Here is an 18,341-nt window from a genome sequence, read left to right on the forward strand (position 1 = left end):
TAGGCTGAGAGTATGTGACTGGCTCAAGGTTACCCATTAAGCTTCCATGGCAGAGTGGGGACTCGAACCTGGGTCTTTTAGCCACCACACCATGCTGTCTCTCTTCCAATCAGCAGGATTGCAGCTTCCTTTACAGCGCTACGCATGCACAGTGCTGTTGGTAGATTGGAGCCTCTAGGAATAGTTCTTCTTTATCTAATGCTTACAGGAAACCATTTAGTTCTGAAATTTTGAAATAGATACCCTACAATACAATTCTCATACCCTTTTTGAAAACAAAGTAGAAAAATGCACGTGTATAGTGGTTCAGATTTTTATTTAAATCTAAATTCTGAAGACACACTTTTCATCTTTTATGTAATTTTATTTGGTGTTTGCAAAATGAACAATTGCTGCAATCTGGCTAAAGGCCATATATGTGGAAGCTATGCTCTCTGAGAGTCAAGCTAGAAGTGACGCAGTAACGTGGCATGTCCGCGCAAATTTACTTGGGAAGTGTAGTCGGAGACTCCTTCCCATAGCAACAGTGGTGGCGGTGAAGCTCCAGCTGCTCAGCTCCTCTCCGCTCCCTCACCTGCTCCCAGGCATTGGGGGGGGGGCCCTCCAGTTGCAGAGTGGCTGATGAGCAAGGAGGCTGAGCTGTGGCATGGATGCCTGGCTGGCTGGCAGCTGAGCTGCAGTAGCGGCTGCTTCCTCCTGCCTGCCTTCCCTCTTCGCTTGTAGGAGCTGGGGCTCCTATGCACACAAGTGGACAGATGCGCCTGCTGCCGGGCGGAGAGAACGGTGGTGCGGCAGGGCGAGGATGGAGCTGGGCAGTGCTGTGCTCCACTCACATGTCAGGAGGTGCCCAGCAACCGCGCTCCGTCCCTGTACAGCTCCAGCGGGCCACGGGAGGAGGGGCACACGCTGCCCTCTGCTGCGTCTCACTCACCACCACCTATCCAGAAGGTGCTCCTGTGCTCCTGCTGCTGCTGCTCCCCCTCCAAGCCAGGCCTCACGTGCAGGCACCAGGCATATAAAAGGCGGCTGAAGTTTCGCCACCACGGCAGCTGCTATGGGAAGGAGCGAGTCTCCAACTACACTTCCCATCTAAACTTGCCGTGCCAATCAAGTGCGCTTCATGTGAACTTAATCACTTGTAGCTTGACTCTGAGTGTTTCTCTAGGGGAATAATGGCTGTTTGTCCGCCCTCCTCTGCTCACTTTGATCCACCAATTGAGAGCTGCAGTTGTGCTCAGACCTTTCGAGAAAGCTGGAATCCCAGCAATTTGTTATTCGGCAGTGGGAATATGGGGTTGCATTTCTTATAACTATCTAAGAAATGAAATGTATCACACAAAGGAAATGAGAGTACCCTCGACTCTAATCATACCTTTGCTAGTTAAGTTGAGACTGAGCCAGATGATATAAGGCAAACATGACCACATTTGGACAGAAGGAGGTTTGTTCACAATGAATAGAAGCAAAGAAATGCTCATGCTCACATGTCCCTTCTTCTCCACCCTTTTTACTTGTGCTAAGGCTGAACACTTCGTGGTTTGGAAATAACTGCTGTTGCTTGTGAATTGGGCAGTGTAACAAAATGGGATTTGTTTCTTGCCTACAAATCAGAATTATAAACAATTGTTTAATCAGGATTGCTAGTAGGGTTGTCAGACTGGACCTGGTAAACTTTAGGAGGGTTGGGGGGGGGGGCATGGGGTAGCATGTGACATTAACAACTTCTCCAATATCACTACGTCAGTTTCTGGTGATTTCTAGGGCTACTCATTGTCACTTCAGGGTTGTACCCAGAAGTGATGTATCAATGCAGAGGCCAGCAACAGAGATGATCAGAGAGAGACTGCCCACCATAAGCAGGCACATGGTAAGCCTAGTTGCCAGTATGAGACCGGCAACCTGCAGAAGACTCACCATGTGCGTGATAATGATATTGCTGGGACACACTTATGTTACTTCTAGTGCAACTGGAAGTGACATCAGTGCTGTCATGACCCAGCCCCGGACTGAGCTCTTGCCACCTGCCAGCAAGTCCTCGTTGGAGGAGGAGGACTGCATTGGGCAGGCAATTTTTGCCCCACACGAAGAGGTACCTGCGGAGCCGCAGCCAGAGGTACAGCCTGTGCCTCCCAGGGAAGACGCTGGGGGTGAGGAAGCGACTAACGCACAAACAACTGCGGCCCGCCACTCGGGGGGTAGCCGTCAGAGCCAGCAGCCTGGAGGAAGGGTCGGGCGCGGGAGGCGGTTTGGCAACAGCGCCGCAGCGCCTGACTCCTAGCGCAGAGGCAGCTGGAGCTGATCCAGGGTGATGAGGCAGGGCAATCAATGGACGAGGAAACACCTGGCCCATCTGCCTCTTAAACAAGGCGGAGTATAAGAACGGATGCTGAACTCAGAGCAGCGTGGAAACAACTTCAGTCGTCAGCCACTCTGCAACCGGAGCCTCGTGCCTGGAAACCTTCCCACTTCCTTTGAACCTTGTCCCCCCCCTGGACTAACTCCCAGACTTCGACCTCAGCTTGCTTTTGGACTCTGCATCTGCCTGACCCTTGTTTGGACTGCCTTGACTGGATTTGACCTGGACAGTCGACTTTGGACTTTGCTTAAACAGACTTTTCCTTAAGCCTGCCCTTGCCTAGGTGAGCAACCTAGCCTGGCCTCATCCATGCTCCGGGTGCCATGCCAGAGCACAACAAGTGCATTGGGACACTGACAACCGCCCTTCCCCCCATTTTCCTCCCACTGCTCAGCTGAACAGCAACAGGAAGGGCCCACAAGAGAGGGGGAATCCTAGCAAACTGGGGTTTAATCTTAGTTTAGAATCCTGGTTTGTAGATAGGAAACAAATCATGGTTTGTTAAACAGCCCAATTTTGACATCACACATGTGATCAGTTCTAAACTAGTAAGTATAGTTGCCAACTCTGTTGTGAAATTCCTGGCCATTTGGGGGTGGAGCCATAATAGAGCTGGGCTTGGGGAGGGGAGAGACCTCAGGTGGGTATTATACCATAGTCTTCATTGTCAATGAAGGGATGGGGGAAGAGGGAGAGTGCAAGGAAGACTAGGGGCTTCCTCCTCTTCAAGGACTTATTCATCATGACTGAAGGCAGCTATGTGTATTCATACAGTCTCTCAGCCTAACCTACCTCAGAGATTGGTTGTTACAAGGATGAAATGGAAGAAAAGGGAACACTGTAAAGCCACTTTGGGTCCCCACTGGAGAAAAAGGCAAGGTATAGGTGAAGTAAAGAAACTAAAATAAATAATGATGATATCCACAAAACAGATCATGTAGGAACTGAGATTCAAAGAATATTCTTTAAACTGATGTCATTTCAATTTGCTGGCACCTTTGAGGAAGTCAGCTGGAAATTTCCTATGTATTTCAGGCACTGAATTTTTGTCCAATACACAGAGGCCGTTTCCACACGCCCTTAAAAGGATGGCTCACTCACCGAATGCTGGCGGCTTTTCTCCTTCACTCCACACGTCTCTGATTTCAAAGTGGTAGCATGCTGTTTGGCTTCTGCTTTTTCTGTCCCTTTTCTTCAACACAGGAAAGTGCGGGGGATTGCTTTCTCAGTGAGGGGAAATTGCGTTCTCAGATCAGAAAAGGTGTCAAAAAACCAGAAGCCAAACAGCCTGCTGCCGTTTTGAAATTGGAGACGTGTGGAGTGAAGGAGAAAAGCCGCCAGTGTTCAGTGAGTGGGCTGCCCCTTTAAGGATGTGTGGAAACGGCTAGAGTAACATGAAGAAGCTGTGCTGGAAACAAAGCTAGTAGTCCTATTGATACGGGGAGGGAGCACTGAAGAGGAGTGGTTGCTCAGATAGGCTGGAAAGTGAAAGAAGTCCAAATATTGTGTTGGTTTTTTTAATACAGAAGAATTCCCCACTTAAGGACAATTTCAAGTCTGAAATTCCATTCTAGCAAGGGATGTTCTAACCTATGAGGGACCCTAGTCTCTCTGTGGCTTGTACTATGTCCGATTGCTCTGTTCTTGCCCATTCACTCCATCCCACGAGCATGATAAGGGTGGCAATTTGTATATGGCTACAACAGTGGCAGGTCCAATTCAAGAAAGATTGACCATTGCAACAAAGAGCCTATGAATTGCCCTGCAGCCTTTATTTTACCTGCTGATTGGCCCATCAGATTTTGAGCTTCTTCGGAGGAATGTAAGGGCAGCTTTTCTCCTGAAGAGCAAAGAAGAAACAGATTTAATGGCATTTGCCTTCAAGGAGAGAAGCAATGTCACTTCATCTAGGAAGCTCAAAATATGATGAACAAAATGGTAGAACAGGCATCCTGCGACCATCCTAACGACAGGAACATACATTCTGTAACATACAAGTGGCTGTATCTGCCAGCCTATGGCCATTGGGCCCAAGAAATTAGGAGTGATTCCGCACACATTGGATAATGCACTTCCAATCCTCTTTATAGATAATTTGGAACGGATTTTTTTGTGTGCGGAACAAAAAATCCACCTCAAACGATTGATAAAGTGCATTGAGAGTGCATTATCCAACATGTGCAGAATCACTCAATGTTACATTATGTGCCACCGGCATTTGTGATACACGATGGTCCTTATGAGATCCTTGCTGAAGGCCCTTGTGGGCTTGTTTCAAAAGAAAGGGCTTACCCACTAGAATAACGAATCACTCCCCATCATTTCTCATGAGCTTCTCATTCTGTATGTTCATTAACAACTGTCAGTGTCTTTGAATGTATGAATGAAACGTTTCAGGCAGTCATTAAAAGCATCAGAGAAATCTGCAGGAATTGATGCCCTTTTTCTGACTGGCCCTGCCAATGACCTCTCACACACAAAGTGTTACCGGGACACAGCAGACAACTTGGACATGTGACTTGTAACCGTGTGGCCCGGTCAATCCCCCACAAAGCAAAACTAGTTAAACTGTTCTCCCACCGATATGGATTAAACTCGTGCCGATAATGAAGAACAATTTATTTGAAATACTCCTCTAGTGTGTTCACCTGAGCATTGCAACTTAGGTTTCTATATCCTATTGCTTTTCATTAAGCAAAAGTGAGCTGAGAAAGAGAGAGAGAAAGAGAGAGAGAGCGAGAGAGAGAGAGAGAGAAACTGCACAGGTAAAAAGAGAAGGAAATCCATAAAGGGAATTTGGGTACGTACCAGGGAAAGCAGGGGTGGTCTGTCCAAGGGGAGTAAAGGGGGTTTGCTGCATAGCCAACTGGTGGAGCTTGGTCAACTGCTGGGGGGTAGGAGGGACATGAGAACTAAGAAGGTTATTGTTATAGAGCACAAGAACAAAATTATAATCAAAAAAATAACAACAACAGGAAGCCATGTGGAAGCATGGCAAACACAGCTTTAACAGAAGGACTTGGCCTGGGTAAATGCAATCGTGCCCACATTTGGGGCAGTTGTGCTTGAGCAGGGTCTGAAATTCAACAGCCTAGTTTGGCTTTTCTTACTCGATAAGCTGAAAGGGAGGAGAGGAGAATAGCATAAACTGCTCTGGGTCCCTAATGGGGAGAAAGTGGGGTATAAATGAAGTAAGGCAGTAAATCAGTTGATAAATCATATCCTGACAGAAGTTTGGCCACTCCAGCTTAGGAGTTCTGTTGCCAGTAACTGGTGCAGTGACAGGGCAATAAAATTCTGGCAGGCCAAACAATGGTTCAGTTGCACAATTCTGGGGCAAGAGTGTGCCTTGTCCAAAATAGGTGTGTATTTCAGACCCTGTTCACCCCTTTTTGTGCTTGGAACTTTGATCTCCCCTTTACAAATACCCTGTCAAGAGGATGGCGTTTGGAATACATTTTGTGCTGTATATTATTACCCAAGTGACAAAAGAATCGCAAAGTCCCCTTTCAAAATTTTATTATGCAGACTGAGGGAATGATATTAGGAGTGCTTAAACGCTGAAACCTGAACAGAATAACAGAAATCAGCCCACGGAACACACCTCAAGCCCACCAGGCCAGCCCTCCAAAAAACTAAGGTACGGGGAGCTTATAATTGGAATCGGGGGCAAAAACGTTTGAAAATCTCTTGCTCCGGCAGCATGTCTGAGGGAAGGGATGTAGGGAAATCTGGCGTTGGCAATAGTGAGGGTGAAGCACTGGTCAGGTAGAACACCTGGGGACTGAAGAAGACAGGTAGGAAAGTCGAGGGGAGTTTGAAAAGTAGAGCAGCCCCCTCAGTTATTAGAGTTGGCAAGCTAATCACCAGACGTAGATGGCATGCAAGGAAGGTCCAGTTGAAGAAGCAGCAAAGAAGTTATACTCTGAAGACACTAACCAGAATCCAGTTTTCTTTCCCGACACATACTGTAAACATCGCCTTTGTCTTTGGAATTGTGTGACCGCTGCAGCCTGTCTCCGATATTTACAGTTCCTAATGTCTGACTGTTCTGGCCATGGGTTTTCACAGGTGCTTAATAGAACCTTTTGACAAACTTAAAAAAGTGTGTTTCCTTGTGTCAATGAGAGACAGCCTGCCGTATTTGAAAACCTTGTTGTGAGGAGGGGGGAAAAAGACAATTTTTGAACCTGTTTCTCCTTCTTAAAACAACAACAACAAATGCTCGAATACACCTGTTTTAATCTGTGTCTTCATTGAAAGCTCACACTGTGCTTAAAAAGAGAATAATATGGCTATTTGACATTATCGTAAGAAATCAGCTGAAATTCATGGAAGCTCCTTGTCAAAAACAACCCAGAAAGAAATGGCTTTTCTGAAATGAAAATGAAAGGCGGGCCTGACTTCTGAATGTGGTTCTTTGTGTGAGTTCTCTTCCCTCTCTCTTACAGGGAAAGTAAACATGAGTTTGTGAAAAACACTCCGATGGCATGTGTTTTTGTAACTTGTAATCAGGCCCCCACCCTGACCTGGAAAGCCCAGGCAAGTCCAATCTCCTCAGTTCTCTCTCTGACAATAAATGGGTCAGCTGTGATTAGTAATTGGAAGGGAAACCTCCAATGAAGACCACGGTTGCTGAGACTGGCAATGGCAAACCACATCTGTTCATTTCTTGCCTTGAAAACCCCAGCAGGGGTAGTCAAAAGTCAGCTATGACCTGACGGCACTCTCCACCACCAATCGGGCCCCGGGAATGGTGTAACTCTACTTTGGACTGGAACTGAAGTCAACTACATCTCATCCTAAACGCGCAATGCTGCACAACTATGTGTAGATGAGGTCATCTATCATTTGTTCACACAAAATTTCAGTTCAGTTTGCCTAATTTCTGCTAATATCTGGACAAGCTACCTTTCTTTTTTAAATTCAAGACTGCACTGTCATGTACGGTGCGAGTTTATTCTGGCAATAAAAGCAGATCACATGGAAAAGGTTGTATGAGCAGACACTAACTTAAGCGATGTTAATGCGCCAATTTTGCTTTGATAAATAAGAAGTACCTGGCTTGATCTCAGAACCTCCTTGGACTTCATTTCAAAGATCTAGAGGGAATTTCCATCAACAGACCCCCCATCCCACCCTTTACCATGATTTCCAGAGAGGGCCATTTCTTCTTTCTGTTGTGAAGAGTTCAATTTTTAATTTACTACAGTCAGGACTGTGGAAAAAAATGTAAACAAGTACTTTGAAAAGCAGAAACGTTTGGGGGCTCATTTGCCACTCCATTGATTCAGTGCGATGGGAATAATATCAGAAGAAAACAAAATCAAAATCTTAAAAATGTATTAATTACAAAACTTGAGAGTCAGATCAGTTCTCTGGGTGGAGGATGCTGAGAAAGAGGTGAACACTCTACCCAAAGATGACATATTTCTGACAAAGATCACAGAAATATCAAGAAATATATTTAAGCCTTGTGAATTACAAACCTGCAACAAAATTGACTGCCGTGGAAACCAGTTGTCTTGGGAGTCTAAGGTCTGGTTCAGATGGTCTAAAACTGCAGGTGTAAAGCAGCTCTGAGGGCTGAAGTTAACACACTGGCACAACCCCCAGACCTGACTGGGACGCTAGCTAAGTAGGCGCAGTTGCTTTGCCTGGGTAGCAGTCCAGTTTAAACGAGGCACCGGGCACCACATCACCTGACCTGCTAGATACAAAGTTGAACGAGAGAGTACTTGCACCTCACCAATGTCACATTTAAGTTAAGCCTCAGTAGGAATTCCCGTTAACGAAGCACCCCCTTTTTGACCTTGCTGCAGACACACTATTTACCACTGGGCATTGATACTTCCCAAGTTTATTGGAGCAGATCAGATATCATGTGGCCACCACAAGGACTCTCCGTGTGGAGGGTTTCAGAAGATCTGAAGCAGCCCACAATGACCATTTTTTCTCTTAATGGTCAAACTTGCATCTCTTTGCAGTGCACAAGAAACTATGACACTCCTTCTCTGTTGAGTTTCATAGCTGTGCTTGGCCTGTGCTAATAGAGGTTCAGATGTAATTCATTTTAGTCTATACAATAGTGCTGGAAAAAATTTGGAAATTGAAGCTACTTTGCCTCTTATTGCAAAGGGACAAACTTCTGTTCTATGTGTACCTGTGTATCAAGGAAAACGAGAAATATCGTACGGGATAATGCTTCAGTTAGTTTAATTGGTAGATTATTCAACACAAGCTTACAGGTGAGGAGAGATTTCATCTGGTGCAATGGAGGGCTGAGGGAATTATCTTACACTTCCTTTCATTCCTCAAAAAAGTATTTATGTTGAGGGTTGGGTGACATGCAAAGCGATTAATTAGTTGATTAACTGTGAAAGGAAAAATGGTCTAAAAAAATAAAAAGTGAATAAACTGGAAAAAACAATTATTAAAGTAACCAACTGGCAGCATGTGTTCTAACATTTTGTAGCCTCCTGAGTGTACTAACATTTACTTTATAAAACATTTATAACATTTACTTAATAAAAGCTGGTAATAAACCTAAATAAGCAAGAATGTTGGTTGTTAGCAACATACTTTCTAAAAATCCAAAGGGATGATTTTTATTTATGGTTAACTCCAAAACTGTCTACTTTAAATAGAACAGGCTTATGTAAGAGGAGAGGAAGAAAAATATCTGATTTTCAGTCAGTACTTGGCAGGGATGAAATGAAGGCCATTTCCACACAGCTAAAGCCTCCATAAGATAGCGTGAAACTCACGGAACGAAGCGTCTTCCTAGCGCGATTTCTCGGCCCAATCCCGTTTGATGGCATGATTTCTGATGTCATCGTGCCATTAAAGGGGATTGTGCTGGGAAATTGTGCTAGGAAGACAGTTCGTTCCGTGAGTTTCGCGCAGTCTTACTGGTGTGTGTGAAAATGGCCAAATTATAGTAGAGTTCTGTTAGAACAAGAATTTCCTTTTCTAGCCTATGAGACATTTGCAGCTACAAAAAGCATCCTCTTAAGTATTGCTTGGCTTTGACCTGGGTAATCCAATCAAACCTGATCTTGTCATCTCTCTGAAGCTAAGCAGGGTTGGCTTTGGTTAGTAATTGGATGAGAGACCTCCAAGAAGGCAAGGGCTGCAGAGGCAGGCAATGGCAAACCACTTCTGTTAGTTTCTTGCCTTGAAAAGCCCAGTAGGGTCACTATGTCAGCTATGACTTAAAGGCACTTTCCAAGTACTGTGTGATTCCCACCTTCAGAATGTGATGCTTAGGGCCAAGCTACAAGTGACGAATGACACTTGAACAGCAAGTGAACAGTCTCACATGCATTCCTCCCTGTTCACTTGCGCTCCACTTGCCCTCCACTCGATCACTACATGGAGTGCAAGTGAACAGGGGAGGAATGCATGTGAGACTGTTCACTTGACATTCAAGTGTCATTCGTCACTTGTAGCTTGGCCCTTAGGGAAGCTGTCCTGGGCTGTTTCCACACGGCTTACTGCTGCTCGTAACAACCCGGAAGATGGCGCAAAAAACGCGGAAGATTATGTTTTCTTGCGCGATGTCATGTGACATCACGCAAATCTCGTGCGAGAAAATGCGATCTTCTGCGTTTTTTGTGCAGTCTTCTGGGTTGTTACGAGCAGCGGTAAGCCGTGTGGAAACAGCCCTGGTTACAAACTGAAGACAAGCTCCAGGCTGATATATGGAGCATTGCCTCAAAGATTGGAGGATTTCTCACATTTCCTTTTCTTGTGAAATAATGCCCAAACTCTTCGTTGTATGAGATGCACAGGTGCTATTCAAGAGCAATACACTTGTACAGAAATCTCATTTTTCCAGTAACCAAGCCAAAATCGTTTATTGCTACAGGGAAAGTCATTCATTGCTATTGTCAGTGTCTGCATAAATGTCAGAGATACCTATTGGGCCATGTCTGTGGTATCACAAGTCATCTTCTTCCTGTTCTTGTAACATGCATTAGAGGTAATGAACTACACCACTGGGTAAATTCAATGAAACATCACTCAGACAGTCATTTTTTTAAAAAAAAGAAAAGTGGCAAATTTGTCTTGATTTGAAGAAGTGTGCAACAGCTTGTGGTCCATTTTCATTATTATGAAATATCCCCTTTGGTTAGTTGATCTACCTAGAAGTTCTATGTCATATGAAGAGGAGGATGGCCCATTTCAATAGTCCAGACAGAGAATGAGATAGTTCTGGGGTAAAGGTGAACAGCAGTTCTTGCCCCATATGAAAGTTAGTCCTCCCCCCATATATTATATGGGACAGGATATAATGCTGATGAGCAGAGTGTTGGAGTCATCATACAATCTTAAAATGTACCTGGGGAGGGTGCCTTCACCAAGGGAAAGGCAGAACACGTCTGTGGACTCTGTGAGACTGGCTATTTCCACATGGCTTACCTTGTTCCGGAAAACAGTGAAATCTCACACGAAATTGCACGAGAAGATGCTGTTATCACACGAAATCGCATGAGAAGATGCTGTTATTGTGCGAGAAGATGCGATAACAGCATCTTCTTGAAAGATTTTGTTGTTTTCTGGAACAAGGTAAGCCATCTGGAAATGGCCCTTACCTATTTTAAAATACCAAACTTTCTCACCACTCCTTGTAGTATCTAAACTCGCTCCTGTCTCGGGTCAAATCAAGAGGAAACAACAACGAATGGATTGCTAGCCGTGCCCATTGTGTCCAGTTTCACCTCCTCCCGTCCCTATACACAGAACTTTCCTTCCATAAAGTGAGAGACACCATTCTTTATTGCTCTATTCTTGAAATGGGGTTGTGTTTTTCTTGTATTTGTCCAATTGCGGAAATGAAAAGACACTGCCCCTCATCCCAACCCAGGCACATCATAACTCTGTACAAGTCTTCGCACAAGGCCAACATGCACAAAAGGGGAGTGGGAACGAGCATGCCTTGTCCTACACATTTGCCAACTGTCGGACAAAGGGCCTACGGACTGTACTTGCCCTGGCTCCATTCCTGTGATTGGGGATTTCATTCATTGCTGAGCATGGGGACAGAGTTGGCACATGTACAATCTGCAAACGTCTCTGTGCTATGGCCACAGTTGGTCACAAGCAGGAGACGGGACCGGTGCGTTTGCGCCTTCATTCTCTGTGTGCATGTTGGCCCTCTAAGCATATTCCATGTGTGCAGATGCTAGTGAAGATGGCGTTCATGCCTGATTCTGAAATAATTTGGGATTCTCCCTGTGCTAGGGTTACCTGCCTCCAGGTGGGGCCCGGAGTTCACCTAGAGTAACAACTAAACTCAAGACATCAGAGATCAGTTCCTCTGGAGGAAATGGCAGCTTCAGAGCTGGGACATTATGCTGAGCTCCCTCTTCCAAATTCTGCCTTCCCTAGGAACTGCCCCCAAATCTCCAGGAATTTCCCAAGCTGGAGATGGCAACCCTGCCCCATGCATACTGGAGCCTCTAGATTTTACTGAGGGTTTAGGATTTTGGAAAGTGCCTCTCATGGATCTGCAACCAGGAATGTTACCGACATTGGCAATAAAAACATAAAGTTTGACTTCAAAGATATTCAACGTGCACTATTTCCAGTGGGATATGTTCTTTTTGAGGCAGGTGAATGTAACTGCTCACCATAGTAAAGATAGGGGTGTGGTTTACTCAAACTCTCTCTCAAATTTAGCAGCCTCGAATATATGCTGTCATTTCTTTGGTCTTGGGGGGGCATTGTGTCACATGCACACCCCTAACTGAATAATAGGGAGAACATTTTCCAGCATTTCCCCCCTGCAGTTATCTCCATCTTCCCAGCTTGTTGGCTTCCCTGCGGCACCTGGTTGGCCACTGTGTGAAATAGAACCTAAGGCTTGATCTAGTAGGGCTTCTCTTAATTTTTGATGTTCCCCTTCCTGTTGCTATAGTCCTGTCCAAAGGACTCCTAACGAAGTGACGAAATCTGAGACGGACTAAATGCTCCTGCATGAAAAAGCAGCCTTGTCTGTGGAAATCCAGCCCGTCAAGGAGAAGGCTTAACTAGAACCCCTTGTCCCTGAGGTATAAGTTTTCTAGATGTGAGTATGACTTTGGGTTTGGTGAAACATTCAGTTATGCAAGCCTCGACCTGCAGCGAGCAGACAAAGGTAATCTTTGATTAAACCAAGAGTATTTCCAATCATATCGAAGCATTGCTTATATTCCCTATCCACAGATGCTGCTTAATTTTTTTTTTTTTGCAGAATACCCACAAAACCACCACCTTTAAATATACTTCCTTTCACTGGGCCATTTGGGAGTTGGAGACTGAGCATAGCCAGGAATTCAGACTTTTCCCCATTGTGACTGAGGATATGCTTACAGACATACCAATGGGTAGATTCATCTTAGCAAACAGTCCGAGAGCATCATGCACACAAATCCCGGGTGTATCTAGTACATGTATCATTAGGGTGATGCCAGAAACTTATCAGGAGGGAGGGAGGAGAAATGAAGACTTTCTGATGGCCAGTCCCTGAGGCACAAAATGCATACATCCAGAGAGACTTCCCGTTTTAGCTTAGCAAAGGGATAGCACAGAAGAGCGCAAAGAATTTGACAACAGGCCAAGTCCTCAGTCAAAATAAAGTCGAGTGCTAATAGGTTAAAGACTATTGCCAAAACTACAACTGGCCAATTACTCTGAGCAAAATGGTATTAATATTATTGTTTAATATTAATATTAGTAGTATTTGACAGTAGCATGCAGGTGACATAAGAAATCAGCATACAAAAGTGCAACTCACATCTGGGTGTGGAATAGCATACTGTCCCTGAATTGTATAGGCCTGCAAAAGAAAAACAAAAACAAGGAAGTGTCAGAATAGGTAGTCTACCTGGGTAACAGCTTAGCCCCCAGCAAAGAGACGGTCTTTTCTCAAACCACACTGACCTCTCTGACTTCAGTTTTGTTAGGATTTAGAAGTGCATAGCAAGTGCATTGTCATCTTTCAACGTATTATCAAATGCAGTATGTCACAAAGAAAGAGCAGATAACCCGCCGTTAAGAGTCCTGAGCACTCGTTTTCAAGACATTATACACCCATTTAGATCCATTTTTAAAAGTCCAGTAGCTTTTAAGAATATCAAGCCTTGGCACTTCTTGATAAATATTGGCTTGTTGTATCATACCACTCCCCTCAGCCAAGAGTGACCTAGGGTTTAGCAGAGATGTCCTGAGATATCTATGAAACTGGAAGGCCTAGTCCATATCTGCACTGTGAGGAGGAGGTGTTAGATGCAGCCGTGCAGCTGCTCTCTTTAGGAAAGACCTTTTTGAAATGATGACCATGCGTCCTATATTAGTATGTTGACACTTGACCGCCGCACTCTCAGTGCAGTTCTAGGGAGATCCCCAAAGATAAAGTGCTTATTTCAGCCCTACTCATCGAGGTGTGGTCAAGGTTCTCTCTGCCAGACATAGATTTCAAATATCATAAGATCAAAGTCCCGTGGAAGCATCAGCTCTGAGCAGAAATGACAGTGTAGAAGGAGTGGGGAAGGTCAGAATCACAGGGCTCAACCCTGACACCCCCATGTTCAAAGGGTTGCTCGCACAGGCACTGATGCAAGGCCCATATCCTCCATTTGTCCCAAGTGTAGATTCTATGTGAGCATTCAGCTGTCCATGTAGAGGCTCCTGTGCAAAGGACACCTTGGACACATGGAGAGGAGGTCATGACCCCAAATGCATTTCCTGCATTTTTTTCTCCCCAAAGCAAAGAGTAAAGGTCACTTCCAAAATGAGCAGATAAGACAAGATGGGCCAAAGACAGCAGGGACGTGGCCCGTCCAGCCAAGTTGAAGACAGACTAGCAGCCATGTACTATGATCCAACAAGCCTTTCGGTTGTTAGAGCACAGGACCAAAAAGGGGGTTGCCTCACCCTCTGCACGCCAGACTGACAACTAGTGTGCAGAATTTGGCTGTCAGGGTTGCGAGACATACAGGTCTGCTACGGGTTGCCTTCATAAACTGACATTTAGAAAGACATAGAAAAGGTGTTAAGAAGATTCAAAATGGCCACTGGAAGACATCGATTGCAACACGACCATTTCCAGCATCCTTTCTCACACCCTGGACAACCAGTTATTCTGGAGGACCAGGAACATGGCAGAGGCTGAGGTCTTCTCCTGATGTTGCTTCCTGACACTATTATTCAGAGGCTTATTGCCTGTGAACATAGAGTTCCCCTTTAGTCACCATAGCTACTAGCCATTGACGGACCCACCCTCCATGAATTTATCTAATCCCTGTTGAAAGCAATCTATGCTTGTGGCCGTCACTACATCCTCAGACAGCGAATCCCACACTTTAATCACTCATTGGGATCTACTGGGGGTACTGAGTTCAGGAAATGTGTGGAAATGGGAATATGGCAGGCAGCCCCTATCCTTCCATGACTTCTCTGTGTTCTGTGCACCATAGACTTAGTGTATGCACAAACTGGATGTTCATAGGCTGTGGACATGGAATTGGGAACCCTGCAAATTGTGTGGACAAGCCTGTGCGTGAACATGGAGACTCTTGGTATGTACAATCTGCTCGTTTGTATTTGCACACGGGATTGTGAACACTTGGCTGTTGAGGGTAAGGCCTGCCACCCTCCTCTCGTGTGCTTTCATCGTCCCCTGATGATTGTTTGACAAAGTCTTGTGTGTTCGTGACATGAAAGGGCTTTTGAAGGGCATGTCTATAATCTCTTTGTTTTTCTTAGATATCCATTTCATGCCGCATAAAAACCCTTATATGGCAGCAGAACAAGTGCCTGGTGATTCTTCAAGTAGCTGATCCAAGCTTAAGTCATAAATACTGTCTAATGATTGCAAATTTAGTACAAATTAGGCCCCTACATTTAACCTAGCTACTACCATACTCTCATGTTTTGATGCCCAAAGGAGCTGAAGTGCAAGCGAAATTTCAATCTGTCATGGAAGATTAGGGGAAGCCATTCTGTGGGGTTTCCCTTAACTGCACTTCCCTGGCTATTACTGGCTTGGGTCAGACTCAGGAGTGAGGATGATTATCTAGGGTGCTTTCCCCCCTATTATTTTGTCCCTTCTTAAGGAAGCCTTGTGAAGTTGGTTACTATTACTTTTGTTCTTATTCCTAGTTGGGAGATGAGAAACTGAGGCAGAGAAACATTTTGTTTCCCAAGATCACCCTCTGTGTTGATGGCTGGCCTAAGATTTCCTACTGCCCTACAGGGGTTACATCAGTGCTTAGTTCTCATGGCCCCTTCTTATATGCCCAGGGTAATGCCCAGGGCTTTTTTTCAGCGGGAACGCGGTGGAACAGAGTTCCGGCATCTCTTGAAAATGGTCACATGGCTGGTGGCCCTGCCCCCTGATCTCCAGACAGAGGAGAGTTTAGATTGTCCTCCGCACAATCTAAACTCCCCTCTGTCTGGAGTTCAAGAGGTGGGGGCACCAGCCATGTGACCATTTTCGCCGAGGGTGACTTAAACTTTAAAAAACTCTCCCCTTGTTCCAGTTGACCCAAAGTGACATCATTGTATGGTCCTGGGAGCATGCACACACTTTGTGCACGCATATGTGGTACCAGGGGCACTACCTCCCGCCAAGAGTTGCCCGCTGTGCTGGCAACCCACTAAGTTCCACCACCTCTTTTCCCAGAAAAAAAGCCCTGGTAATGCCAATTGCCACCTTGGGGTCAGATAGCAATTTCCCCTAGGCCAGTTCGGCTAGGGTTCCTGATGGTGTTTTTCCATCTCCTGGGCATGGAGCAGGGTCATTGGGTGAGTGTGTGGGGGGGGGGAGTGGAGGTAGTTGTGAATTTCCTGCATTGTGCAGGGAGTTGGACTAGATGACCTCGAAGGTACCTTCCAACCCTATGATTCTATGATTCTATGTCCTCCATCATGTCAGCAGCACTCAAATTCTATTGTCAGATATCCCAATTCGTTTCTGAAGCTCACACAGGGATGAATGTTAGGACACATCAAAATATGCAACATTAAAGCATAAGGTCCCGTCTGAAGTATCCCTCACTGCTTTTTTAGACTGCTCGTTGGGTGGTAGGTTTCAGAAAGTAATGCTGGGAGACGTCTGCTCAACCCAAGGGTCTCCCATTTTTTAACATGAAACCACTTGGAGAGATCACCTTGTGATTTGGGACAAGTTGTCACCAGCATGCAGATGACATTTAGCTTTTTCCTTTTCAACAAGATCTAGTGAACCTGCAGATGAGCTTAACTTATATCTGGAGATTGCAAGGGACGGGATGAGGGCGAACAAACTGAAATTAAACCCAGAAAAGTGGAGGCGCTCTGCTTCAGGGGTAAAGCAGATCTGAGAACGAATATTCAGCTTGCACCGAATGAATATGGTACATCCCATTCACTCTGATGCCTGAGTGACAAGGCAGTTTCTTAATGAGATCTTCTCCCCTGTGCCTTTAAGTTTTTTACGGCTGTTATCTATGTTTCACTGTTTTATATGGATTTTAATATTTTAAGCCACTGTATCTATTTTGAAATTAAAAACCCAAGTAAGAACATTCTCATTCATCACAGGGAGAATTCTATGCCTGATATGAAATCATAATCAGGTCCCACAGTTTTCAATTGCGGAGGGGTTTGTTCTGTTGTTCCCTTTTACTGGTGCTGATAATGTAAAATTCTGATTTCACAACCTAGCAAAAGATGCTTGGTTGACTCATATGCAACATTTCCCCACAGACATAAGCATTTAAAATCATTCTATGCGCTCTTATACTTAAATGCAGCTTCAGATGTTGGTAGGGTTGCCAACTCTGGGTTGGGAAATTCCTGGAGATTTGCGGGTGGAGCCCGGGGAGGGTGGAGTTTAGGGAGGGGAGGGATCTCAGCAGGGTATAGTGCCAGAGAATCTATCCTCCAACACTGCCATTTTCTCCAGAGGAACTGATCTCTGTCTTCTGGAGATCAGTTGTAATTCCAGGAGATCTCTAGGCCTCACCTGGATGTTGGCAAACCTATTTGTTGAGGAGCTAGGCTCACTGTAAAGAGATGAACACAGCTTTTTTTTAATTTAAGCAAAGTCTTGTTCTCCTTTGGGATTTCAAATGGAAAATCTCAGAGTTGCCCTAAAATAAACCCTTTTCTTTTTCTCGGAAATAATGGAAACAACCACATTTGGAGCTATAAATGGCGAGACCCTGCTGTCAAAGAAGCTTGTTTCATTTGTTAAAATGATTTTCAAACAAATGCAATAAGAATGGGATTATGAAACGGACAACCATTTGTTAAGGGAGAGTAAAGACAGTAAAGGAAAACAAATGCCTACGCCTTCACGAAGCAGCATTGGTTGGAGTCCAAAATAAAAACAACCAAGATACAGGAAGTCCCAAAATTAGGGTCAAAGATGGAGGTTGAGGAGGGCTGGGAGGCTCTGGGGAGACAAACTCAGCCAGATAGTTTCTTTCAAACACCCAACGCATCAGCTTTTACTCTCCACTTTTTAATGTGCCTATTTATTCGCATTGCGCCTATCGTCAACAAAGCCTGCCATCTTGGGACTGTTTCCTAGCATGCACTGAGGCTGAGGGAGTTGAAGGGGGAAAATAGGCCATTCTATACCAGCTCCCTGCTTGGCTTGGCCATGTTGATGGCCTAAGCCCCAGGACCAACTCCAACTTGAAATTAGGGTTACCAACTCTAGGTTGGGAAATTCCTGGAGATTTGAGGATACAGCCTGGAGAAGACAGAGTATGGTGAGGGGAGGGACCTCAGCAAGATATAATGCCACAGAGTCCACCCTCCAAAGCAGCCATTTTCTCCAGGGGAACAAATCTCTGTTGTCTGGAGATCACTTGTAATTCCGGGAGATCTGCTGGAGGATGGCAATGCTACCTGAAATGCAGGGCAGGAAGTTGGGAGGGAGGAGAGCAGAACAGATTACAAAAACTCACTGCAAAAAGAAATAGGATTAAGAATGACGTGAATACAGATT

At 45.1% G+C, this 18,341-nt stretch overlaps 1 protein-coding gene across 9 annotated transcripts in view; it reads right to left on the minus strand.

Annotated features, from left to right (window-relative positions):
* Positions 1 to 18,341, minus strand: part of PCBP3 (poly(rC) binding protein 3) — a 42,011-nt gene that overhangs the window by 13,311 nt on the left and 10,359 nt on the right. For 3 of the 9 annotated variants that reach the window (XM_054981598.1, XM_054981573.1, XM_054981548.1), the window contains 3 exons: positions 13,137 to 13,178; positions 5,165 to 5,240; positions 4,137 to 4,196 (listed from right to left, as the gene is read on the minus strand). In XM_054981598.1, the coding sequence (XP_054837573.1) occupies positions 4,137 to 4,196; positions 5,165 to 5,240; positions 13,137 to 13,178 (178 nt within the window). Of the gene's footprint in view, positions 1 to 4,136; positions 4,197 to 5,164; positions 5,244 to 13,136; positions 13,179 to 18,341 lie in introns of all 9 variants that reach the window. The other 6 variants (XM_054981565.1, XM_054981541.1, XM_054981532.1 and 3 more) reach the window with 3 other exon arrangements.

The sequence above is a fragment of the Eublepharis macularius genome, chromosome 1, assembly GCF_028583425.1.
Source record: "Eublepharis macularius isolate TG4126 chromosome 1, MPM_Emac_v1.0, whole genome shotgun sequence".
NCBI lineage: Eukaryota > Metazoa > Chordata > Lepidosauria > Squamata > Eublepharidae > Eublepharis > Eublepharis macularius.